At 41.9% G+C, this 25,849-nt stretch overlaps 3 protein-coding genes across 3 annotated transcripts; all 3 read right to left on the reverse strand.

Annotated features, from left to right (window-relative positions):
* Positions 1-16,901: 16,901 nt before the first annotated feature.
* On the reverse strand, positions 16,902-19,370 carry LOC135486745 (uncharacterized). The gene has a single exon (XM_064769841.1). It carries the CDS (start codon positions 19,368-19,370, stop codon positions 16,902-16,904), a length of 2,469 nt encoding a protein of 822 aa, XP_064625911.1.
* Positions 19,371-19,508: 138 nt separating this feature from the next.
* Positions 19,509-20,720, reverse strand: LOC135486746 (uncharacterized). Its single transcript, XM_064769842.1, has one exon. It carries the CDS (start codon positions 20,718-20,720, stop codon positions 19,509-19,511), a length of 1,212 nt encoding a protein of 403 aa, XP_064625912.1.
* Positions 20,721-21,074: 354 nt separating this feature from the next.
* LOC135486747 (uncharacterized) lies at positions 21,075-21,956 on the reverse strand. Its single transcript, XM_064769843.1, has one exon. The coding sequence runs from the start codon at positions 21,954-21,956 to the stop codon at positions 21,075-21,077; it is 882 nt and encodes a 293-aa protein (XP_064625913.1).
* Positions 21,957-25,849: the final 3,893 nt, after the last annotated feature.

Below are 25,849 nucleotides of genomic sequence, written 5' to 3' on the forward strand. Positions count from 1 at the left end.
TTTTACTCATGAAAGAATCGTAGAACTAAAACTTAATAGGCGAACAGAATCATGCCGATTTACCGCACATACTGTGGGAATTCTCCACTTCAAAATACATCGGCAATGTCATCGCGAACAGAGCATGCACTTCCGATATCGTTTTTACAGAAATGTGGCCAAATTTTCAAGAACTAATTTCTGAAAGTAGTCCCTAAAGACCTTACGACTACCACTGAAACGAACTAGTGATAATATCGCCTACCAGACTACTTTTTAAGCAGAAAATTGGGTACTTGAGTGTCATTGAGCTCCAAGATTATTGCACATGGCGTAAACAACATGCCGCCATTTTGTCTCCGCTTCGGTATTTCGTACGCCGCTTATAATGCACCTTCTCAATTAAAACCAACATAATAAGGCCTTACATCGTTGATTGAATAGGAACACCACACAAAACACAATAAAGTGGGGGTACAATCGATTACGAAGCTGAAGTGAACAGTGATTTATTCCTGGAGCTACTGCTTTTGTTGTGTAGCTGCCATGTTTTGAGAACTGGCAAATAGGAGACTTCTTGATGGCTGACGTCATCGGGCGGGAATTTGAATTGGCAGAAATAATTAAAAGGCAGGTAGCTATGGCACGCCAAAGCGGAATTATTTCAAGCCTGAAAAAATATTAGCAACTACAAATTTCTTGGCAACAGAGAAGAAATACCATTTAAACTTTCAAAAATATACCCGACAATCTTTTAAAAAAGATAACATTTTTTAGACTCAAGTCAACATTTTGAAAAAACAAGCCAACAATTTTTTTTTCGTGATACTTCGAAAAATTCGTTTACATTTTTTTCTTCTCTTAAAAATATTTTCCACACAATTTAAAAAAAAAATCTTGACATCATTTTACTGCAACATTTATTTTCGTTCAACATTTTTTCTTGGCAACATTTTTTTCGTTCAACATTTTTCCGTTCAACAACGAGCGCCACCTATGAACTGCTAATAGAACTCGCGCGCAGGGACGAGGTTAAGCTGGGGTACTTCATACTCATAGCAGGTCGGGAATTCTGATCGTTCGTTCGTTCGTATGTTGTTGTTGCCATCTCAAAACAAGCGCCTTTTATTATACTTCTCACATTGGATCAGATGAATAAGTTCGCGTGTTGGTTGGTGGTGATTGGTGTACAGCTAGGATTGTGGTGACAACCACGTGCGCAAGATATTCGTGTAAAGAAACATGCCAGAAGTACCCCGTAGCTAAACCTCGTCTCGAGGGGATATAGTTCAACTAGTTGTTCACAGGTGGCGCTCGTTGTTGGACGAAAAAATTGTTGACGAAAAAAAATGTTGCAAGAAAAAAAATCTTGAACGAAAATAAATGTTGCCGTAAAATTTGGTCAACATTTTAAAAAAAATGTTGCGGGAAAATATTTTCAAGAGAAGACAAAAATTAAATATTTTTTTCACGAAATAATGAATTTGTAAAGTTTTTTTTTGAAGAAAAAAAGTTTAGCCCCAAAATAATTTTTTTCTAACGAATTTTTCTAAATGTCAAAAAAAAATGTTGGCTTGTTTTCTCAAAATGTTGGATCTTTTTTTTTAAAATTGCTTATATTTTGTACAGGGTTGAAATAATTCCGCTAATGTTGGCTTGTTTTCTGAAAATGTTGGATCGTTTTTAAAATGTTGCTAATATTTTGTACAGGGTTGAAATAATTCCGCTTTGGCGTGCCATAGGTAGCGCCCTCTCCTGTTAAAATTTTGAACTTTTTCTCAATAAAATAGATTTTCAAGAATTTTATCTTAATATTGGAGCATATTTCGACTAATTCTGCTGCTCCTACGCCGATATAGGCCAGTTTCCTTCATGCACTCTCGCTCGCAGGAAGTAGGTCGAATGGCGACAAATTTTGTTTTGAAAGTGGAGTTTGACCAGAAGTATCCAGAAATGCAAAATTGAAGTCTCTAGGTCTTACGGTTACAAAATGTGCACCATGGGTTTAACGGATGGACGGACGGATGGATGGATGGATGGATGGACAGACGGACGCCACTGAACAACTTATTTGACAAGCTCGGCTGACTTAGTCAGCTGAGCTAAAAACAAGTCACTAATAAACGAGATATTGCACTTTTTACCTATTTTACTTTTGGCCTCCTGGTGGCCAAGTTGAGTACCAGATCAGATCGAAATTCGGTGTCCGAGGTAACATGACCTAGGGAGTCATGTGTACCAAATTTCAAGTTCATAGCTTTAGTGGTTAAGAAACATGCCATAGTTACAATCAAACGACCAATTTACACCATTTGACCTCTGTGACGTTGAAAAGCAGGTCAGATCAAAAACTCATGTGAAATGTGATGCATCCTTGCTAGGAGAACCTACTACAAAAATGTTATTGAAAATGAATCACTAATAAGCGAGATACCACACTTTCTAGGTTTTCACTTTCGGGCCCCTGGTGGCCAAGTCGAGAATCAGACCGGACTGAAATTAAGGGTCAGAGGTCAGCTGATCTAGGGGGTGATCCTTTGTACAAAGTCTCAAGTTCATAGCCTTAGGGGTTAACAAACGTTCTACAGTTACGCTCAAATGGCCAATTTACACCATTTGACCTCTGTGACCTTGACAAGTACGTCAAATCAAAAACCTGTATCATATGTGATGTATCCGGGTTGGTTCTAAAAGCGGCATTGGCACTGACATTGGCATTGGCATTGGCATTGGCAATCTGCCAAATGAGTACCAAATATGGAAGTTTGATAAGCTGCAGACCATACGGGCAACATCCTTCGTAAGGCTTATTACAGAGCTGCCCAAAATAATTCAAAGACTACTTGCTCGCTCAGGGGAGTTGGTGTAACAATAATAATGACTAATAATAATGACTATGAACTATAGTTGTCTGCGGTCACCCTAGAGGTCGTTCATTTAGTACGCACCTTTTTCAGATTTTCAGGCCCCTTCACTAGCCCCCACCCCCCGGGCCCATACGCAAAAAAGGCCTACCGCGTACGCAAATGACATCCTAATTTATTGACCCCCTCTCCGATCCCGCTCGGCATGCTTAGATGCGTAAGTGCTATTTATTTATGAAGCAGCAGCAGCATCAGCACGCCGGCAGAACTTAGAAGCCTGCATGCCGGACGCCAGCATCACTTTTGTGCAAAATTTGGTCTCCTAGTATGGTAGGAGGCCTAAATGACTACATCAACTGTAACTATACCTTTTGTTACTCATCTGTAATTCATAATAACGTCGGTAGAAACCCGGTGACTTCTCGGGGCTCGCCTCCATGTCTTCGGCCATGCTTTCTTTTCCCGCGTGTGACGTCATCAGGTCGGCGGCAGACCAGGTGCCCACAGGTACATATAAATGTAAAACATTGTCGGGAAATCTTTCAATATTAAATTTGGTGTTACTTCTCCTGTCTAAAGAATATTCATGAACAATGGTCACTAATAAATGGTGTTATTTTGGTGTTATTTCGGAATTTGGCAGATTGCCAATGCCAATGCCAATGCCAATGTCAGTGCCAATGCCGCTTTTAGAACCAACCCATGTATCCTTGCTAAAAGTATCTACCATAAAAATTTTTCCAAAAACTAATCAGTAATAAGCGAGATATGGCACTATTCCAATTTTTGGTTTTGGCCCCCTGGCGGCCAAGTTAAGAATCAGACCGGACCGAAAATCAGTGTCACAGGTCATCTGACCTAGGGGGTCATGTGTACCAAGTTTAAAGTTCATAGCTTAGTAGTTAAGAAACGTGAGTAGTATGTGGGTGGCTATGGGACAAATTGACTTTTTGACCTAGTTTCATATGACCTTGAAACATATAAAAATTCATGTGTTTGACCTTGACATTGGGATATGTCCCTGATCTTGGTCGACATGAAAGTTTATATGTGAAGGTTTATCACTTTTGAAACTAGACCATTGGGTCAAATGTCCAATAGCCCCCTGATACTTCTTTCATTTTATTGACAACAAAATTATACATGTCTAAAATGCTACAATTGCACAACACATACTCTACTGTTTATGAAAAGTCCAAATATTTTTCAGTGTTCTACAATGTCCATCAGGAGAAAGAGAAAATGTTGGTACATCCTTGGTATGATAGTCAAATAGTTCAAAAAGCACAACACTCCCTTAAAGATTTGATGAAGAGTCTGGTTTAGCAGAGACATTCATTGCCAAAGCTTCAGCATTAGATCGGCGCCCCAGTCAGCCAATGCTCTGGTCAGAATATATCTTGGAGTGCGGGTAATCTCAACCTTGCTTTCGAAACAACTCTCAGCAAGGAGTCGAGTGAAATGGTGTATGTCAAATCGTGCCAATGCAGCATGCAGATATTCCTCCTTTCGCTTTTCCTTCTCAAAATGAAAGTTCTCATTCATACAACATTCATGGTCAGTCTGACTGGCCCAATTGTTCAGGCATCCTTCACATGTGAGCTCCTAATAATCCTCTAAATTCGATTGCATGAATTTTGCAATTACGGCAATGGTCTGACGGCCCAGGTGTGATTCTTTCAGTCCATCAACACATGAATGTTGGCTAAAGTTCTCTCTCAGTACTCTCCACACGGGGATTTTCATGAACACGCCATATCTAGTTGGTTTCAGTTGTCCATTCTTGTCAATAACGAATTTTCGAATGTCCACATTCATTTGACGATTGAGATATGAGGTGAGAACATAGATTTGATCATCAAGCATCCACCTCATTTCCTCACCATGAACAAGTTTCTCCTCAATTTGATCGGAAAGGTTGACGAGATTTTCGTATGCTGCTCTTTGCAGATATATCCATTTTGAACCGTATTCAATGGCTGCTCTTCGTTCATCTGATCGTATTTTCAAAGCTGGTTCCTCTGACTTGTTGTAGTTGAAGCAACGTGGAATTTCTGACTTGTTGAACATGTCAACAACTACATCATCGCCTGCCTCTGGTTCCTCTGACTTGTTGCTACCATTTAAACTGCGTGTTATTTTCGACTTGTTACACCTATTGTTAACAACGATTACGTCATCATCAGACACTGTGTTTGCCTTTTTTGGAGCTCCTGGTGGTTTTGACAAATCAAGCTTAATAGGCCTCAGAGCAGGTCGTTTTCTCGTGGTTCTTGGAGTCTCAGGAACTACATCTGGTAACATCATTTCAACATCCTTTGACTTAGCAGGAATCTGAGTACAGCTATCAAGGGTATTCATGATGCGATGCTATTGAAGTCTCGATTGATTTGGCGAAGTGATTTCAGACCTCCTACTTATACAGTAACTGAACAATGATCCACATTTTGATTGGACGAGAGGCTTTCTACGTCATCACTCAATCCTTTTCTCATTGGCTGTGAATGGTGATGTCATCTGTGAATACAGGTCAAGGACACAAATGTTTCCGCCCTTGTCCTTGACCCTCAAAATGTCCTAGACCATCAAATCAATAACCTGGAGGGTCAAGTTCAGCAGCATTTTCTTTCTGATGTTTTTGCGTTTCAGAAACAGTTCCGTGATTAGGTGTAAATCCATAGTAGGTCTGGCAGAATCCTGATACTCCTCCAGGTCCTTCAATGAAACTTAGAAGTAGAGAAATTGCTTCGGCTGATAAATGTAAAAGTTTCCAAACATTTGGTGGAATGTTTATCTTTTTCCCAGCATGATCAATTTGGACTGCGGCATTATGATCTTTATCTTGGAATGTTTCCAATGTTGTTTCGGGTGCTAAGCATAACGTGACACTTGATTTTTTATCAAACAATGGACTCTTCTTTTCGACTTGAATATCTGCAGGCTGCTTGGCTTTTCGGACATATTTTCTCTTTTGTGGGACAGATTTTCCCCCCAATTCGAATCTCACTTGTGCTTCTGCCATTCTGTTAGTTTCAGCTTTGAATGATATTCCTACTCGGATGCATTCTTATTTTATACTAATCCATGTGTGATTCTGCGTCTTGTCTTTTGACCATTAAGGTTAAGGTCATTGGATAGTGATGATATAATAGCTTTTAAAGATTGACCTTGACATTTCTTGACAAGAAAATAAATACAAAATCCACCACAAATTTTTGAAAATGGATGTTGTAAAACTTTTCTCGAATAATTCCACTTTGCACTGTTTCTTTTTAAAAAGTTTATGATACGATCATTTCTTGGAGGTAAACCAAATGAATCAAAATATGTAGCTCGCAATTTGGCATAAAAAAAAACAGCCAGCCAGTGTTCCCCACTTTTTGAACTAGAGTGAGTGTTGATAATATATGCTGCTGGATATGACTCTACATATCTCGGAACATGATTATTAGCATAGACACCATGAAAATATTTTCTCAACTTTGAGAGAGAGTTAGCTATTGACTCTAACGCATGTGTAGTGAGTTCATTCATTTGAAATCTTTAATGATATTCCTGGAACGGTCAATTTCAATGACATTGTCAAACTCAGCATAGATAAAAACAGTTGTTGTCGCTGTCAATGCATCAGCGAATTTCATATCAAGTCTCAGATTCCCTTCTTTTATGAGATGTACATGATCACCCTCCTCTTTATCAGGGGTCAAGTCAAATGCCCATAAAGAGAACCCTTTCCTGAAAGATTCTCTTGTTATATCATTACCACTGTCATCAAATATTCTACCTGTTTCGGTGAACAATGACATATAGGATCTGATGTAATTGTTTTCATCACCGAAATCTGGGGTTAATGGTTGGGCAGGATAGGACTGACCACCAGCTTCAAGGCTAATATAATTCAACTGATTATGGTCAAATTGAAATGGATTTTTCTTTTCATTACCAGCAAAGGAACTATTATTAACCATGAAAACTACTGCTCTTCGTGGAAGCTGCCCTAGAAATACATTATCCCTATTCACGGTTCGAGTACCAGTGGTAAGGGAAAATGACTTAACCTCTACTCTTCTAATAGGGTATTTAGCATTTGTGGTATTCAGTGCTTTTTCATGGGCCGTCAGAACAGCAGGGTTGACTTTTACCTTCTCAACCATAAGCACTGCTTTTTGTATTTTTACCTTTTCGGTGCCATCATGACATAAGATTGAATTTATTTTTTGAGCAATTTAACCTCAACTTCATATCAGACGTAACGTCTTTGATGACAAAGGTCAAGATGCAATCTACCAAACATATCAACTATCTTGCTTTTCTCAGCCAGTCTTGCCCTGGTTTTGAAAGCTGAGTTAGTATCTGGTGCTGCGGGGTCCACTTTGTTGAATTTACCTGGTTCATCAACATACCAAAGAGAGCTTTGCAATTGACTTTTCTTTGCCTCCTCCCCATATGAGAGTAGAGTTTCAACATATGATCTGTACAGATATGTATTATTTGATGGTGTGACCAGGACACCATTCAATTACAGATCAACCTGATCAAATAATGCATGGAGCCAGTTGTTCACTGGTCCAACCTTTGCATTTTCAGCTAAGTTTGTACCATCTGCTTGGGTTATTTTAGCCTCAATATACAAAAATGTTTTGGCGAGGTTGATGTATTCATCCCCTCGCCCTGGGACAAAGAACTCTAGTGGCGTATCATAATCAGTAAGGAACCCTAAAGGTAATATTTTTACACTTTGAACTTTTTCAATACTTGTTAGTGTTGGTGGCAAAGAGAACAGCTCTCCGTGAACATTCGCAAGAACCCACTTGCATCATTTTGAACACTTAACCAAAAATATCTTAAGCAGAGCCTTTCTTGTTCTTCTTTTTAGATGCTCTCTGACGCTTTGCTGGTTGCAGACTGGTAAAGTCAGCTGTTGCTTTACGCTTTTTATTTCCAGCACTACCAAAATTTGCACACGTAAAGTCCTGAACAACACTTTTCCCAATAGAGAGAGCACTTCTTCCTATAGATTTGCCAGCCTCTAGAGCCCTCTGTTTAGCTGCATCTTTGAAGCTTTTCCCCTGAATCAAGTCACCAGCAAATTGTGCCCCTGATTGCAAAAGTGATTTTCCTGCCGATTTCGCTACAGACTTTAATAATGGTATAGCCATTTTAGCTATACCCGAAAAAATGCCACCTATACACCTTTCCAGAAATGGGGCGCTGAGTGTCCGAAATAGTGATGTCATAAGGGGAAACTAGACCTTATGGTGGAGGGACAAAGGAGATAGTCATGGTTGACCAACACACTTGAATGCCTTTAATGACGGACAAGGGGGAAAAAGTTAGTTCCAATGCAAGCCACCAATTTCGGGAAGCATGTATACCATGACCTCTTTGTGATGCAGCTCCCACATATATAGGGAACCCACTACCCTTTTGTGTGTAGTGGTCAGTATAACAGTGTGGATTACAGACATACACTTTCCTCATTTTTTACGTCTGAAGTGTAGTACAGCATCAACTCTACCTGACACAAATGGTATTGGATCACCTGTGTCAGTCCTTATATCAATTTCAATTGTTTCAAAAGATGATTTGCTTACAGGAATATAATGTATGTTTTGAAAAGACTTTCGAATAGTAGTACCATATTCTCCTTCATCATATGAAAAGTCAAAATTGGTATCTTGATCTGCAACTTTTAAAGCAAGTTGGATTTGAGCATTCATTTCTTTAATGACATTCCCTATATCCTTATAATTTTTCTCAGGAACCGTACACCATCTCCATTCCTCTGGTATTTTTCCTGTTCCAGGATCTACTGTATCACTTACAGGAATGAAGATGTGGAATTTGTTGTTGTATACATTGATATTATGCCATGTGTGCGGATACTGAAATTCAACTAAACCAGCTTCCCAATTTTCAGTAGAATCTAATATTATGGGGGTGTTCAGTTTCGTTGTGTAATGTGTGATAGTATTATCTGGGAAGTATTTCATGGAACTGTTGCAAGGCAATGAAACATAGAAATGATCACCTGATTCAGTCATGGTAGAGAATTAAGAAAATCTCTCTTTCGAAATGCTGTTATGAGCTGGTGGTAATGATGGGTTAGGTAGCATGTAACCTAAGCAACTACACAAGAGTGAAATCCATATAGTAGTGTCACCATTTGCTATTGCCACATTAATAAGGGCGGTTATGACCACAATATAAATTATAACAACCTGTGAAAAAAATATTATTTCAGGCTTTGGAACACTATATCCAAATAATTTCCAATTCTTTACAGTCTCTGGACATGTTCCAATGAGCTCCTTCTCCTTCAGCTCCCTCTTGCCTTTCTCTCCTAAAGGATAAGTAACTCCCTCATTTATAACACGAGTGTTCGATGTACTTGCCATAGTTCATTTATGGCCCCAAAACACAGTGTAAAATCAGAGACGTTCCACCTGGGAATGATTCACCCAACTGTTGAACTTTGCAGGATACCCTTCCCATTTAACTAGGTACTCCTTTCTTTTCCCTTTACCTCGTTCCCCAATAATTCTTTCAATTTTGTACAATTTGTCTGGTTGAATATTTACTTTTTGAAGTTCGTATTCATAGAATGTTCCTTGAATTGGTTCACCATCCGCATCATTTATCACATAGGATGGTGGTGTAGTTTTTAGCTGTTTCTTAATGATAAACTCTTCAGTTGTCCAGTTCGGTAAATACCCCTTCTCAAATATCATTTTTGTTTTACTGACTCTCACATTATCACCTACATTGAATTTAAAGTGCACATCTCGAGCAAGATCTTTTCCTCTGGAGTAAAGAGTATGCCAAACCTCCGGGGCATTTTCTTCATTGACTGAACTTGGTTTACGTTTGATACTGCGATGCCATGTATTATTATATGACTGTAAAAGTTTCTCCAACACAGGGAGGTAAGCTAGGGTGTTTTTATCAGTAAAATATTTCCACATCTTTGATTTGAGTGTGCGGTTGAATCGTTCAATAATGGCTCCTTTAACCTCATTGTTGGACGTAAAAAATTTATATCTCTCTTTTTTACAAATGTCTGGAATGACTTATTCAAAAACTCACCCCCTTTATCAGTTCTTAAATTTTCTGGTCTTCTTTTAGATGTGTTGAGTATTTTTTTGAATGCAGTAACCAACTCAACACCAGTCTTGGTTTTGAGTGGCACAGCCCAAGCACTTCTTGATAGAGTGTCTATGACAGTTACAAGATACCCAAAACCCTTATTGTATTTCGCTATCCCTGATAAATCTACTAAATCAGCTTCCCATTGCTCATCAATATCAAAAACTACTATAAGTCTTCTTTTGAAATGATGTCTTACAGGTTTGTGTAGAGTGTACGCTTCTTGACTTTGGAGCCAGGTTTTAATGTTAGGAACTGAAACTTTTCCAGCCGCAATCCGCTTCAAAGAATTTATTCCACCAAAACTTCCAGCATGAGCAGGATCATAGTAAATTTTAGTTAAAAGTTTATCAATTTCCTCTTTTTTCTTAGTCCCAAGTTTCCCAGTCATGATCCCCAGTGGAGAAAGGGGAGGCAAAGTCAGGAGGCGATGCAGCTGAAGATGATAACCAAGCAGATAGTGGGTTTCTCGGTGTCCTTGGGGATTCACTTAAATTGAGTTCCTTCTTCCACTATTTGTTAGTAATCATATCATTTGAAATTCTCCTCTTTTCTCGTAAATAAGTGAGAACAGTATCTGTTCCTTCCGGTGTAGGTTGCAGTTTCTTTGGATTGCTGGAGGCGCTTTTAATGATTTGTGATATATTACTCCCTTTGATAGCATTACCATCAATAGTTATTTCACCATTCTGATCCCAATGAAAATTTGGATCATTTGCTAATGATGATATCAGTTTACGGGCTTTAGTTAGGGCGTATTTTGGGACTTTACTAACAATTGCTTTTGTGGAAAGAGGCGATGTTGTAGAATCAGGTCTCTCAGGAGCAACAGGATCAACTGCCATGGGCTGTCGTGGTTGTTGCGGTTGTTGTGGCTCTTGTGGTTGGGGTGTATCGGAGGGTTGTGTATTTAACACATCAGATGATCTCGAGCACAATGCTCCCAAATATTGACGGAGTAACTGTGAATATTCCATCACTTTATCATATTCATTGAGATTATTCCTAGACAAAATACCCTGCATTTCTCTGTCAAGATTCATTGCATGGTATGCCTGAGGGTTAGTAGCCTGTTTGTGGCGTTGTTGATATATGTATTTTTCGGCCATCTCGTGAGGGATTGATGACATTTTCTGCATGGAATTCATCCTGTCTGCTTGACGCCTACAGCCCAAATATGCTACCTATTGCCTTTATAACAGGACCAAGGAAAGAGCCTAAAAACCCTCCTTTCTGCAGAATTCTTTTTCGTGTCTTTACAGATGTTTTCTTACCAGCAAGCTTGCGAAGCGCACACTTGTGCTTCTTCAAGCATCTGAACTGAGCTCGATTCATAGGAACATTACCTTTTAAGCAGTTACTGGCAGACTCGCCAATTGCTTTGAAGAGACCAGTGTCTGCATTTTGCAGCATTTTTCGTCTCTTTTTAGCCTGAGCAGATTTCAGACTTTTCAGTTGCGAAACATAATTTTGTATATGATATTTTCCCATGGTGCACAGATGTGTGTTCTCTTGTCAACAAAATCCAACTGATCACTAATAGACTGGTTATTTTGTTAAGTACACTATCTGATTCTCATTTGGAAATATGTTAGTTCTCAACCTTAACTGATCTGATGTCGTTGCTTTGAAATCTAGAAATAAGTATCCAAAGGGGCGGTTGGTTGCATCCTTAAAAGCATCATGTACAGCTCTAGTGTTGCCAGGAGACATTTGCTTTGCCAAATGAGTTATTTGCAAGACATCTCTGGGATTTTTAAACATAACTAGATAATTTGAGTTCAAACTAATTGTTCTGTGCTCTTTTCCTTTGTGAAATAAATTTTGAACAATGTAGACAACACTCATATTTTGATGATGACATCCTTTAGTGAACAGTTTGGTAACATTTTCATCTGTTTCACACATCAAATCATCAATGATAACTAGGGTAGGTTTGCTTTGATCATTTTGTGTAAAATGTAAACCAGAAACAAACTCCACATTTGGATAATTCGCAAATGACTCCTGTCACTCTCTGCAATAACACCAAACTATTCTCTCTGGTTTAGGAATTATCATCTCTGAAGCATATGCGATCAATCTTTGTACAAAGACTGATTTTCCACACATTGTTGGCCCTGCCACCAAACAAGTAAAAGGATGCTTCAGAAGTAAGTCATTCCAGGAAATATCCATGATGATAACGAAACAAGAAATGACCCAGTTAAGAAGAAATATACCTTTTAAGTATATGCATCTATTTATTTACAAAATATATTTATATCAAAGTATGTACATTATCACAGAGACAGAGAGAGAGGACTTGCATAAAATAAAGAAAATTGACGAGCGTTATTTAGGAAAGATGGTGAAGACTAGGATACTGAGGAATATTGATGATGATGATATCACAGTAATGGGCAAACAAAGGATGTAAACTCAAAAGCAATATTTGATGATGATGAAAATATCACAGTAATTACAAACAAATATGTACACATGGGGTTGATAATAATAATAATAATAATATTGATAAGGCTATTTACAATGCCAAAATCTGCTTAATTCAATCAATCAATGACACTTTACATAATTCCTTACTTACTTACTTCTTAAGTTACATCTTAAGTTACATTGTATTTACACTGTTTAGTAATAACCATATGGTAATGTACAATAATCATCTGATAGGTAACGTTTGTCATAGACTAGACCATATTTTTTCTCTTCAGCAGTAGTCATAATTTTGAAGTCCTTGGTTCTTTTTATCTCACAGGGATTGAGGTATTTTGTTAGAAAAATCCAGATTTTTTACAAGATCCTTCATTGTCTCAAAATTAATTCTCTGGCTATTGCCATAGTTAAGTGTGAACCCCCTGAATTTACACACAGTTTTCTGATTTTCGGAAATCAAATAAGCATAATTCTTTGGACCCCCTGAGACAAATTCCTGAATACTATGGCCATCAAGCTCATCTTTAAACTCACCTAAGTAATCACCAAGCGGCGGATCATAGTGTTCGATGTTGGTCGAGTCTAGAACAAAAATTACACTATCCGTATCAAAATAAAGTACTTGTCTGTCTAATTTTTCTATTTCTGAATACAATTTCAAACGGGCATGGGCAGTTGTAAGGTAAAGTGGGGGAAAAGCAACCCCGGGGGAAAAACAACCCCTACCTATGTTTTTGATTAATATCTCCAGCATAATGGTACTAATCCCCCCATCGAAGCTCAGGTATAAATGTTTTAACTCCAAACAACCATGACATAAATAGTTTGTTATTATGCAATCTATTATGTAAGAGCTGTGATCATCAGAAGTAGTCAACTTGGACAACTGCACAAAACAGGTTGGGATCAAACTTTCTGCAGGTATGAATTTTGCACACTTATAGTTCATGGCCATGTTTGTAACTTGTTTGAAGTGAATCAGTATTGAGTGGAGATCAGGCTGCAGGTCGCATTTGATGTCACTGCTATCAGCAAAATTTTTAGAGTAAGTTTTCTGAGTGAGGTACACTAGGGGTAAAAGCAGCACCATGGGTCGGGGTAAAAGCAACCCTTTTGAATGGCTTGTAATAACCTGTTGTAAAACATAGATATGTCTTCGTTCTCTGGCCTGAATTCTATCATTTCTTTATGTTTGGTAATAAATTCTGGTATAGATGCAGTGTTAACCCCTTTAGTGCCAAAATGTGAGCTTACAACTCTAGTTAAATAGGACTTCGTTTCTTTCAGTAAAATGCCTCGCAAGTACCAGAAGAAAGGAGCATATTGCAAGTACACAAAAGATGACATGCAGAAAGCAATCTTGGCGGTTGAGAAAAAGGAAATGGGCACAAAGCGAGCGGCCAAGTTTTTTGGTGTGTGTAGATCAACTCTACAAAATAAACTTTCAGGGGTGCATTCCAGAGAAAGCTATGGTTCAGGACGTCCTGCTACCTTGCCCAAAGAAGCAGAACAGAAGATTGTAACATGCTTAAAGGTTCTGGCAGAATGGGGTTTTGGAATAACACGTGAGGAACTTATGATCATTGTTGGTGAATATTGTCAATCTGCAGGGATACAAACAGGCTTTAAAGATGGCATTCCTGGCGTTGACTGGTTCTATGGGTTCAGAAAACGACATCCAGATCTTACTGAACGGATGCCAGAGCAGTGCCCTGCTAATCGCTCCCGTGCTGTCACTAAAGCAGTCGTAGACGACTGGTTTAAACTCGCATCAAAGACAATCAAAAAGTTGAAATTGGAGAAAAGTCCTAATCGCATATATAATGTTGATGAGAGTGGAATGCCTTTAGACCCATCCAAAATCAAGGTCCTGTGCGAAAAGGGCATTAAGAGGCTCTTACGGATGATTCGGGGTTCAGGAAGAGACAACATAACCGTCCAAGGTTGTGCGTCAGCTGCAGGGCAAGTTCGACCTCCTTATGTCGTGTACCCAGGAAAGAATTTGTATGCACAGTGGACTTCCGGTGGTCCACAGGGAGCACGGTACAACACATCCAAGAATGGAATGGATGGATGGACACGGATGTTTTCTATGACTGGTTTAAGCATCTTTTCATCCCAAACATCACTCCAGCAACGCCTGTTCTCCTGATATTTGACAGACATACTTCGCATATAGGAATTAAACTCATCCGGCTAGCTATCGAGAATAATGTTCACATCCTTCGTCTGCCGTCTCACACGACCCATTTTCTGGAACCTTTAGATGTTGGTGTCTACGGTCCAATGAAGAGTGCATGGCAAAAGATATTAGTAGACTACACGCGAAAGCACATTGGGAAAGCTGTTACGAAAGAAGAATTCCCAGGTATTTTGAAACAGCTTTGGGAAATCGGTCTCTCAGAGGAGAACGTCAAATTCGCATTCAAGAAATCAGGTCTGGTTCCATTCAAACCATCGGTTATTCCTGATAGTAGTTACGAAACATTGGCTCTAATGGGGTATGGTAATGTGGTTGAAACATCTGCAGCCCAAGACCAAGGTGATGTCACTGTTGACCAACAGTCAGTTGCACCGGTTGCTGTGATGAGCAAAATGCCAACTGCGCCAACGACGCCAGATGTGAAGCAATTCTTCCTTGATAAGCTAAATGTCAGCACATCTGGCACATCTGTCGATAAACCAAACCGAAAGAGAGCGAAATTACGCAGACAACGATTTGCTGAAAGTCTGACAGAAGAGGAAAGTCTGAGGAGGTTGGAAATTGAAGAGGCTGAGAAGAAGAAAAAAGAAGACGAAAAGCAGAAGAAGCAAGCAGAAAGGGAAAAGAAGAAGGAAGAGTGGAAAAGAAAGAAATGTGAACGGGAAGAAAAGAAACGTGAATGCGAAGAAAAGAAATGAGAACGTGAAGCAAAGAAACGTGAATGCGAAGAAAGGAAACGTCAACGTGAAGCAAATGAATTGCCTGAGCCGAGAGCAAAAAAGCCACGACGGAATTGACTTCCAACGGTGGATCACAGCTAGGATGTGTAGCAGATTAGGAACTTTTTTAGAACTTTACAGTAATGGCGGAGCCGAGAGAGAAACGGCAACGTTGGAATTAATTTTCAATTCTCCAGGATCTTTGCTATGTTCATTTTTATATCAACATTTTATAGAACTTTATTGTTACCAGTACCGCCAAAGGATTTTGTGTATTGTTGATATTTGTTTACATTTGTTTTCATACAGTTCTTGTCAGCAGGAGAAGCGCAGATCTGACTACTTCCTTGCATATTCATCAATATTTGAAACAATCAGCCTCTGGTGATATTTTATGTTTTTATATTTGAATCCTGAAAAAGGCACTGAGCTTTGTGTTTTACTCTCAGTTTAGACCAATCTGATTTACTATGATTCGTTGATGTGCGCTGACCATCTTGTGTGAGCTCATAGATAAAGACTATTTCATGTCCACTGATACCAGAAAACATCATTGTTAAACATGAGAGGTATGAAAAAGAACGTTTTATCACCAATAAAGGCTATATAATATGTTAAAACGTGTTATTATGCATAGAAATCAAGCAATGTTAAATTTTGGTCAGGGGTTGCTTTGACCCCAAAGTCACGGGGTAAAAGCAACCCCTGACATCAAGTCTTGCATTGTCTTTCAGAGGCATTGTTTCAGACACAAGGCCTTCAATTGCTGGCATTATCATAAGATGGATCACTACAAAATGGTGGCAAGTTTTAATGCACACCCCCAATACTTCACCTATCAAATTGGGGTTATATTGGAAAAGGGGGTTGCTATTCCCCTGTACGCTCCGTGCGTACGACTGTATGCATCAACGTGTCCACAGGGACTAAACTCTGACAATAGATCTCAAAACTAATTTCTTTGCCTTACAACCAATGCTCCTAACATTTTGTCTTGATTTTAATCGCAATTTCGTCCAAAACTGTCCCGTTCCGAAATCCCTTGACACAAATTGACGCGATCGTACTGATGTCGTTACAACACACAAGACATATTCCGCCCAAACCGCGCACTGCGGCAGTCTTTACTGGTTGGCGCGGACATACTCCCCCCAATGGGGCGACGTAAACAAGTCGAGCAATTACAAACCAGAGCGCCAAACGTGCCACTTAAACAACATTATCAGTCCAAACACGATATGAATGATCCTACTAGTAATCCAAAGGTCCAAGGCACACAAGGTGCAATATCGAATCACAAGTCCAAATCACAATCAAACGAACGCAAAAGTCATAACTATGTCTCACTAGACAAAGAGCGCAAAGCAATCTAAATACCGTGAATGCGCTCGCACACAAGTCCAACGAATGTACCAAACATCATAACAAAGACGCGGAATGTTCTTAGCGCAAAACAACTGCAACGAAGTGTCCTATAACCACGCGCATAATACTAACAACCAAGGTGCCACTACGATATAGGAGTGTCCTCAGCGTCGCGTTACATAATAGTCTCTAAGTTAAGTCCTCGTTGCTCGCTTCCAGCATGCACAGCTTATGAATGAGTCGCACTAATGTGGATGTCTTAGTCTTCACCTCCGCAACTCTAACTTGACCGTCGTCTCCGGTGAATGTTCGAGACACCCTGGCCAATGGCCACTGACCCCATGGGCTGTCATCATCAGCATTCATAACGAGATCTCCTTCCGACACGTTCCTCATTTTCTGGTGCCATTTCGATCGCTCCTGTAATGCGGGCAAGTACTCCTTTAACCAGCGCTTCCAGAAGTGCTGAGCAAGCAGTTGACAGTGCTTCCAGCGCTTCCGATGATATGCGTCTTCCTTAACAAAGAGGCCTGGCGGTAGTGATGTGCACGGCTTCTGCAGCAAGAAATGACTTGGTGTCAGAACTTCATCATCTTTCGGGTCGTCGCTCACTTTACACAGAGGTCGACTATTAAGGACTCGTTCAACCTCAACTAAGGTTGTTGCGAGGACTTCATCGCTCACCAATGCCTGTCCGAGTAGAGCCTTCAAGGCGAGCTTAACCGACTTGACAAGCTGCTCATAGACTCCAGACATGTGGGATGCTGCTGGCGGTTGGAAATGCCAGCTTATTCCTCTCTGAGCAAGCTCATCATCAACGTTCTGTGCATTCCAATGCTGCAGGGCTTCTCTCAGTTCCCTTTCACCACCCGTGAAATTGGTCCCGTTGTCAGACCAGATGTCCTTGGGATCCCCACGTCTTCCGAGAAATCTTCTCAAGGCGTTGATGAAAGAACTCGCGTCGAGTGACTCGACAACTTCAAGGTGGACTGCTCTTACATTAAGACAAGTAAAAATCGCTCCCCATCGTTTCAGCTCTGAGCGACCTCGCTTGACAATCAGGGGTCCAAAGTAATCTAGCCCAGTACGGGAGAAAGGCGGTTCGTAAGCAACCAATCTCATTGCCGGGAGGTCCGCCATCTTCTGGGTCAGTCTGCTCGCCAAGCGTCGTCTACAGCCAATGCAAGAACGTATTATCTTCTTGACAGAGATTCTAGCTCGATGTATCCAAAACTTCTCCCTCAATGCTGCAAGTACATGCTCCTGTCCGGCATGTGCCGTTGTCTGATGATAATGATGAATCAACACCGACGATAGATGAGTGCCTCCGGGAATGATCATCGGATATCTAGCATCGAATGGGGTAGGGGCTCTAGACAGTCGCCCACCAACACGTAGAACTCCGTCCACGAGAACTGGATTCAGCAAACGCAGCTGGCTTGATTGCTTGACTTTTCCATTACTCTTGAGGTCAGCAATTTCTTCTGCATAGAAGCCTCTCTGAGTATACATGACAATGGACTTAGCTGCTCTATCCATGTCAAGCTTTGGCCTGTCCTCTTTCCTGATCATATCAGCAAACTTAAGCAGAAGAGCAACTCTTCTCTGTAGGCCTATCCAACTGGAGCATCTTGCAATCATGTTATCCAAAGAGGTAGAAGATGTTAGCAACAATCCAACAACCTTCTCCTCGCGAACTTCAGGATCGTTTCCCTCCAGGGGCTTCACTTCTGCTGCTGGCCAATTCTCTTTGGGCTGAATCAGAAATTTAGGCCCTTGAAACCATCTCGGACTCTTTAAGAAGGCTTCAACTGTCTGTCCTCTGGATATGTCATCCGCAGGATTGTCCTTTCCAGGAACATGTCTCCATTGTGTCGGGCTAGTGGTGTCCCTTATCTCGGTCACCCTGTTTGCTACATATGTCTTGAACCGCCGGCATTCATTATACATGTACTGCAGGGTAATCCTCGAGTCTGTCCAGAAAACAGCACGTGACACTTCCAACTTCATTTCCTTTCTGATGAGACAGTCTACTCTAGCCGCTACAACAGCTGCTTGAAGCTCTAAGCGTGGGACTGTCACAAACACAGAGGGAGCTGTCCTGCCCTTCGCCATGACCATTGAACAGTTGATGTTTCCTGATGCTGAGACCTGACGTAGATAGGTGACGGTCCCATAACCAACTTCTGATGCGTCGGCAAAATGATGGAGTTCAATGTGAGCCGATTCAGGTTCGCTAAAGTAACACCTAGGGATAGACAACTGGCCAAGTTTCTTCAGACTTTCTTTCCATCGAAGCCAAGAATGGAGAATCACTTCGGGTAAAGGCTCGTCCCAGCTAAGACTCAACTTTGTAGTCATCTGTAGGATCCTCTTGGCAGGAAGAGTGACTGGTCCTACCAGGCCAAGTGGGTCATATAAGGAATTGACCGCAGCAAGACATCCTCGCCGAGTGTTTGGCTTATCCATCTCACCAACTTTCACACTCAATGTGTCTGATGCTACATTCCATGACACTCCCAGGGCCCTTTCTAATGGTGGACTACCTATGATGAGGTCTTTGCATCCTATGGCTCTATTCTCCTCAGGAATAGCAGACAAAACTTCCAAGGAGTTTGAAATGAATTTCGTCAATCTTAGGCCTCCCTGACCTAACATCTCGATCAACTGCAGAGCCAGACGTACAGCAGGCGCTGTATAATCAACAGACTTTAGCAGATCATCTACATAGAAGTTTTTGTTGACTGCATCCACAGTAGATTTGTCGAAATCCTCGGCGTTGTCATTTGCACATCTTCAAAGACCATATGTGCATGAACTGGGACTATCTGTTGCCCCAAATATGTGTCGGGTCATGCAGAACGTCTGCAGAGTAGCGTCAGCTTCATCTGACCACCACAGGAATCTTAGTGCTTGACAATCCTCTTTTGGCACTTTGAACTGCATGAACATTGCTTCAACATCTGCAGTAACAGCAATCTTTCCTAGACGGAAATGCGTCAGGACCCCGACTAGGCTGTTGGTTAAGTCTGGTCCCTGCAGGAGCTCTTGATTCAGAGAAGTCTCAATATAACGTGCTGCGGCGTCAAACACGACTCTAACCCTTCCAGGCCTATTAGGATTCTGCACACCATGGTGCGGGAGGTACCAAGTCTTGCTTGTGGTCACTGCTGCTTCCTCGTCAGATAACTGCACAGCATAGCCCTTGGTAATGTAGTCATCTATCGCCTTGCGATACATTGCAGCATACTCTGAGTCCTTGGCGAACCTTTTCTGCAGTGCTCTTAGCCTTTTCTCGGCTGATGCCTTGTTGTTAGGAAGACATGGGTTTTCCTCGCGCCACAGCAGCCCAATCTGGTAATTCCCATCAACGAATGCAGTTTTGGACTCCAGGATCTGCATAGCTCTCTTGTCTTCTACCGACATCCTTTTAATGCCATCACAAGCAAAACCATGCCTCTCCTCCTCCCAGAGCTTCTTCACTTCAAGCTCTAATGACTCGCTGGCCAACTCACTCGTCCGATCACCAATACCCCCAAGCACATCAGTACTCGCCACGAGTAGATTGCAGCTGGGCACAGGCTGATCTCCAGTCTTGCAAGTCGGTCCAGCAACACACCATGATAGGGGGGTCTTCACAGCATAAGGTTGGGTGTCTGGGCACTCTCCATAACGGCTTTCAGTCACAGCATGTGCCCGTGGTACGTCCTCACCAATCAATATGGAAACAGTCTTTACATCCACTTCAGTTGAAAGATCAAGACCTTGTAGATGTTTCCATCCTGACAAGTCTACGACGTCAGGCCTGTACCTTTCATCTATATGTAGCTCGTCCACTACGTGAGCTCTGCTCACTGGTATCAGAGGTTCTTCCTCGCTAGTTGGACTGAGGAAGCATTTGGCTATTTTGACCTCCTTACTTTGACCCTTTGCTAAGACTGTGTTGACACTTAGGACCTCGGGCAAACCAGTGATACCGAGCCTACTTGCAATGGACTTGGCTATCATTGTAACTGTCAAACCCGAGTCTAGCATAGCAAACGTTGTCAGACTCTGTTTGTCCTTGGAGTAGAGCCGCACAGGTATAACCTTCAGCAAAACAGACTGGGCTGGCTTGGAAGTACTAACCAATGATCCAATATGAACATCTTGTTCCTGGTGTAGTAATGGATGGTGGAGTTTGTCACATCCTGTCTCTGTACACGGTTTTTTCCACTTGCAGTCCTTTACGTAATGCTTCCAAAGACAGCAAAAACATAATCCTGCCTTGCGGATGAACTGTTTCCTAAACTCCACCGACTTTCGAGACAAGGTGGTCCTGATCACAGAACTGGCACCTTCTCGGCTCCTTATTGTGAGACTTCATGTCTCTCGTGCTTTTGGCTTTAGCCTCGCTATTACCACAACTGCTCCTGGCCTCACTTTAGCAGCATTATTTCTGGGCCTTGACACCCTGGTAAACTTGGCACCATTTCTTTGCACACTGTGTCCTGTGCTCGACTCCTGCTGTCCACTTTTAGCAACTCCCTGATCAGACATAGGTTGCGTTGACATTGTTGTGCATGTGGATTTCTTCTCAGGAGCCCGAGTGTGACTGGTCTTGGTAATCTCAAACCCTTTTCCATGACCTTTGCTCCCCCCAGTGACAGCATTCTGATTGTTTCTGCCACTGGCGGCCACAGCATACACAGCATGATTGGCGGTATTCGCCAGGGACGACACCAGACGTACAAGATGCTTTAACGTCGGTTGGATATTTGCAGCTTCAAGGTCCACAACCTTTTTAACCCATTTTCCTTGCACATGGGCTGGCAGTCTGCTAAAGATTGCCTGAAGCGACGTTTGGGTGTTGGCTTCGGCAAGGAGGTGCTGATCGTCCAGGGTCTGCAGTGTAGCTTCCAACTGATCAGCAAACTCAAGCAGGCTTTTTCTGTCCTGAGCCTGAATTCTGGGTCCTGCTGTTAGTCTGTCAACAGATGACTTGACGATCTGGAACGGTTGACCGAATCTTTCATGAAGCACCTTCCAGGCCATCTCATAACCCTTACTAGTTCCTTCGTAGCGATCAGTGGCCTTCTTGGCCTCACCACGCGAGCACATGATTAGCTGTGACAACTTGAAACTGTCAGTGAATGATTTCGTTCCAACCCGGTCACTGAAATTCCTAATGAACTTAGGGTACTCAGCCGAAGTCCCATCGAATATCATAACTGGAGGTGCGGGCAACTCTTGGTGTGCCGTCATCCGTTCCAGTGTCTGAGCTAAGCTGGTCAAATCTCCTGCTGTCACTAAGGCTGTTGGCTTAGGGCCGTAAATGACTGGCTGTTGATTCGTGACTTGATTGGCCCCCTTGGCCGGGACTAGCTGGTCCGTGTTGTTCTGCTTAACCTGGTAAGCCGGACTCTAGACTTGCTGACCATCCTGATCCTGAACATCAACATGCACCTGACTCGTCTGTTCACATCCAACCATGTTGGTCTCAGACTGATGCAGTATGTTCATCTGCGTACCACTGGTTTGGCACACACCGGATCTTCTAGTATTCTGCGTAATACTATACATAGGCTTGGACTGGCTTCCATTGTACTCTTGGCCAGCTGGAATGGCATTATTACCTCTGCCATTCTGACCTACAGTTGTCATGCCGCCTTTACCATGGCTGGCATGGGTGCCAGCTACTAACATGAAAGTCCCTTCATTTCCGACATTTGGTTCGGAAATATATCCATAAGGCTTGGGCTGATGTATCCCATCTCCAAGAGCGTCAACATGCCCATTCATGTCTTCAGAATCAATGTGAGGCAGCTTACTATGATCTACGCCAACACTATGACCACCATGATCACTGACAGGGTTTAGTGTCACAGTTTCCCCAGGCTTACATAAAGGCTCCTTACGACTACCTTTCTTTTCTTGTAACCCCAAAACAACCTGGTCTTCACCAGTATTTTCACATTGCTGTTCTTCAGTGGCAGCATGCTCATCACTTGTGTCGCCGGTTGACCGCAACCCGAACACACACTGATCACCCTCAGCTATATTTTCATAATCATCCATCACAGCATCTTCGTTTAGAGCAGGATGATTATTCACATGGTCTTCATTGTTGAAATCACGCAATCGGTATGAAAGTTCTTCATCCGGGTCAGATTGCCTAGCTTGCATTTCGCATTCTAAATCAATCATGCGAAGGCGCATCTGGGAATTTATGCGCAACTCAGCACGTGCTATGTCTGCTTGGATTCTTGCCTCCTCAATTTGCTGTCGGGCCTCAAGCTCGGTTTTCTTCATCTCTGCTTGCAAGTGTCTTCGTATCTGGCTTGCACCACTACTTCGGGTACCTGCTCGTCTCGAGCTAGCCCTACTCCCAGTTGTCCAGCTTGGGAGCTTTGTGGCACTGGCAAGATGGATTTTTGCCCTCACTGTTGCCTGGTGGCTGCTGTCCTCCTCATATCCCTTCATATTGTCCCAATGTCTTCACAATCACGCTTGGTAAACTCAATCCCAAATGGTCCACTCATATACTGCTCACGACTTCCAACCTTAGTGCTGCCACAGCACAGGTCTCCAAGTCCTTCACTCTGCCTCAGAGCTCAATGTGACAAGTATACGACCTCGGATGGGTACATCGAATAACAGGGTGAACAATGACCAATATATTTCTGATATGATGGCTGCTCCACACTGTCGGCAATAAACAGCAACAACAAATGAAGCTCAAACTTCCAATCTTCTTGAGTTAGATACACAGCAGAGACAATTACAACACATGCATGACATGTACAGCAACAAGATCCAATACTATAACATACCAGTGAATGCTTTGATATCCTTTGAAACGATCTGGGGTCGACAACGATTCGACCACCAAATCCAACGTTGTCTCACCTTGGGCTAGCATCAATCTAACCACAAGGCTATCAAGGCGATTCTGACAAAGTTCAAATTCAAACCTCCACTAGTACGGTACTAAGTACAATGTTGCTCCGTCGACGATCTCCAACAGGAATCCAGCTCGACTGGCAACAACCCAGTCATCAACGACTACTGGTACGATGATGATTAACTCAGACTGGCAACAATCCAGTCGAATACTCTAATGCTGCCGATTCAACTTAGGCTGGGAACAATCCAGCCATACATGAATTACTATGCAAACAATGAAATTACAGGCTGGCAACAATCCAGTCATCAACGACTACTGGAAACGATTATATAAATTCAAGGGCTGGCAACAATCCAGCCATCAAACAAACACAACAGTTTTTAACTTAAGCTGGCAACAATCCAGCCATGAGCTTGTGCGAGACTAGTATCTTCTATAGGTCGCTGCTCACACATAACAGTCATGTTCCGAACCATGACTGCCTCAATGTTAATAAGTGTCACTCAACCAATTACCATAGAATACGCAGCGCAATCACTATAGCTCTCCGGATACTGAAATGATACAGTTCTAGCCCGCGACGCGAAGTAAAGTGAATATCGTCTCCCGATATAAGAGAGTTCAGGTTCACTAAGACTGAACGGTCATGTCTAAAAGTATAAACGCGTGGGCATCTCCATGCTAACCTCTGAATAAGCTGATTATATCGCAGGCGGCTTCGATCGAAGAGGGCTAGTGGGCACCGCCTGGTTTGCCTACGACACACAACCTGACACAGCACGATAAAACGAACCGAGGATGAAATCAACAGGTCTCGACACACCTGATTTACATCATAGGCCAAATCTTCTGGTCGCACACCGCTAACCAAGTCGTTCGTACCGAGTTCCAAAACTAATATATGTGGCTGCAGCCTCTCTACGCGATAAGAGTCGAAGTCAATTCCTGCTGCATCGGCTAGGAGGCCCCCATTACCACAAACATACACTTCATGGCCCGGTACTCCAAAACAGTCAGAGAAATCGGTGAAAATCCCCTGGTCCTGATGTGGTGGTAGCTGCTGAATCAGATAGGCCCGGTGTCGCCTCACAAACGAGTGCCCGCAAACTAAAATCTTCATTGATTCAGCTTCCAATCACAGGCTAATAGTAATATCTGTCAAGTACACGACGAGTAAAAACATACGCAAAATATTAAACAAATGTCTGTCCATGCATCAGGATGCAACACGTTTGAATTATTCCAGTATACACTACGTGTATACACAGTGTAGGCCTCTACACAGTCCGTTCAGCATTCAGTTCGAGTCGTTTCTGACCGGAAATCTCCGTGGTCCTACTAAAGATTTCCCGTAGCGACCACTACCGATCACCACTCCATAAGGACGCGCTTCAACGTTAAACATGTCCGCCTGACAACCACTCCGTCAATCGCGGACGGCATTATTCGGGTAAAGTAGGTCATTCGATCGACCACAGTTCAACACGATCCCTTTTGTGTCACCATGTACGCTCCGTGCGTACGACTGTATGCATCAACGTGTCCACAGGGACTAAACTCTGACAATAGATCTCAAAACTAATTTCTTTGCCTTACAACCAATGCTCCTAACATTTTGTCTTGATTTTCATCGCAATTTCGTCCAAAACTGTCCCGTTCCGAAATCCCTTGGCACAAATTGACGCGATCGTACTGGTGTCGTTACAACACACAAGACATATTCCGCCCAAACCGCGCACCGCGGCAGTCTTTACTGGTTGGCGCGGACACCCCCACTTTACCTTATATGCTGCAATTACAGTGTTGGTGTAGGGGCATGGTTCAATGAAATCTTCTTTTTCTTTGTATTTCATCATCACAAATTCATCATTGACTAACTTGACATCAGAAATCTCTATGGAGTCATCTCTCATCAATTTAACATATTCCTGGGGTTCTAAAACATATTTGGTTGAAACAAAACTAGGCCTTTGACCAAACTTCCCCCAGATACTGTTCAGGCACAGCTTTGAAATGCTCCTTTGGCCTGGATTATGTTGAATTAATGCAGGATCTAGTTTAATTCCTTCTTCTCTCTCATAATTTTCAATGTATTTGTTTTTATCATTTTGATCTTTGCACCAATCTGGCCAGCCACTAGACTCCTGTAATCTTTAGGAAATGATTAATATACCTTGCAAATATACCTCCTTTGTCTTCTTCTGTAGAATTTCTATTGTACTTTGTAATTTCATCAAAGTGCCAAACTTCA

This window comes from Lineus longissimus, chromosome 4 (genome assembly GCF_910592395.1).
Source record: "Lineus longissimus chromosome 4, tnLinLong1.2, whole genome shotgun sequence".
In the NCBI taxonomy this organism is placed as follows: Eukaryota; Metazoa; Nemertea; class Pilidiophora; order Heteronemertea; family Lineidae; genus Lineus; species Lineus longissimus.

Excerpts from the sequence above, each read along its gene's own strand:
- LOC135486745 (XM_064769841.1), bottom strand. The coding sequence starts at position 19,370 with ATGTTAGGTCAGGGAGGCCTAAGATTGACGAAATTCATTTCAAACTCC.
- LOC135486746 (XM_064769842.1), bottom strand. The coding sequence starts at position 20,720 with ATGATAGCCAAGTCCATTGCAAGTAGGCTCGGTATCACTGGTTTGCCC.
- LOC135486747 (XM_064769843.1), bottom strand. The coding sequence starts at position 21,956 with ATGACGGCACACCAAGAGTTGCCCGCACCTCCAGTTATGATATTCGAT.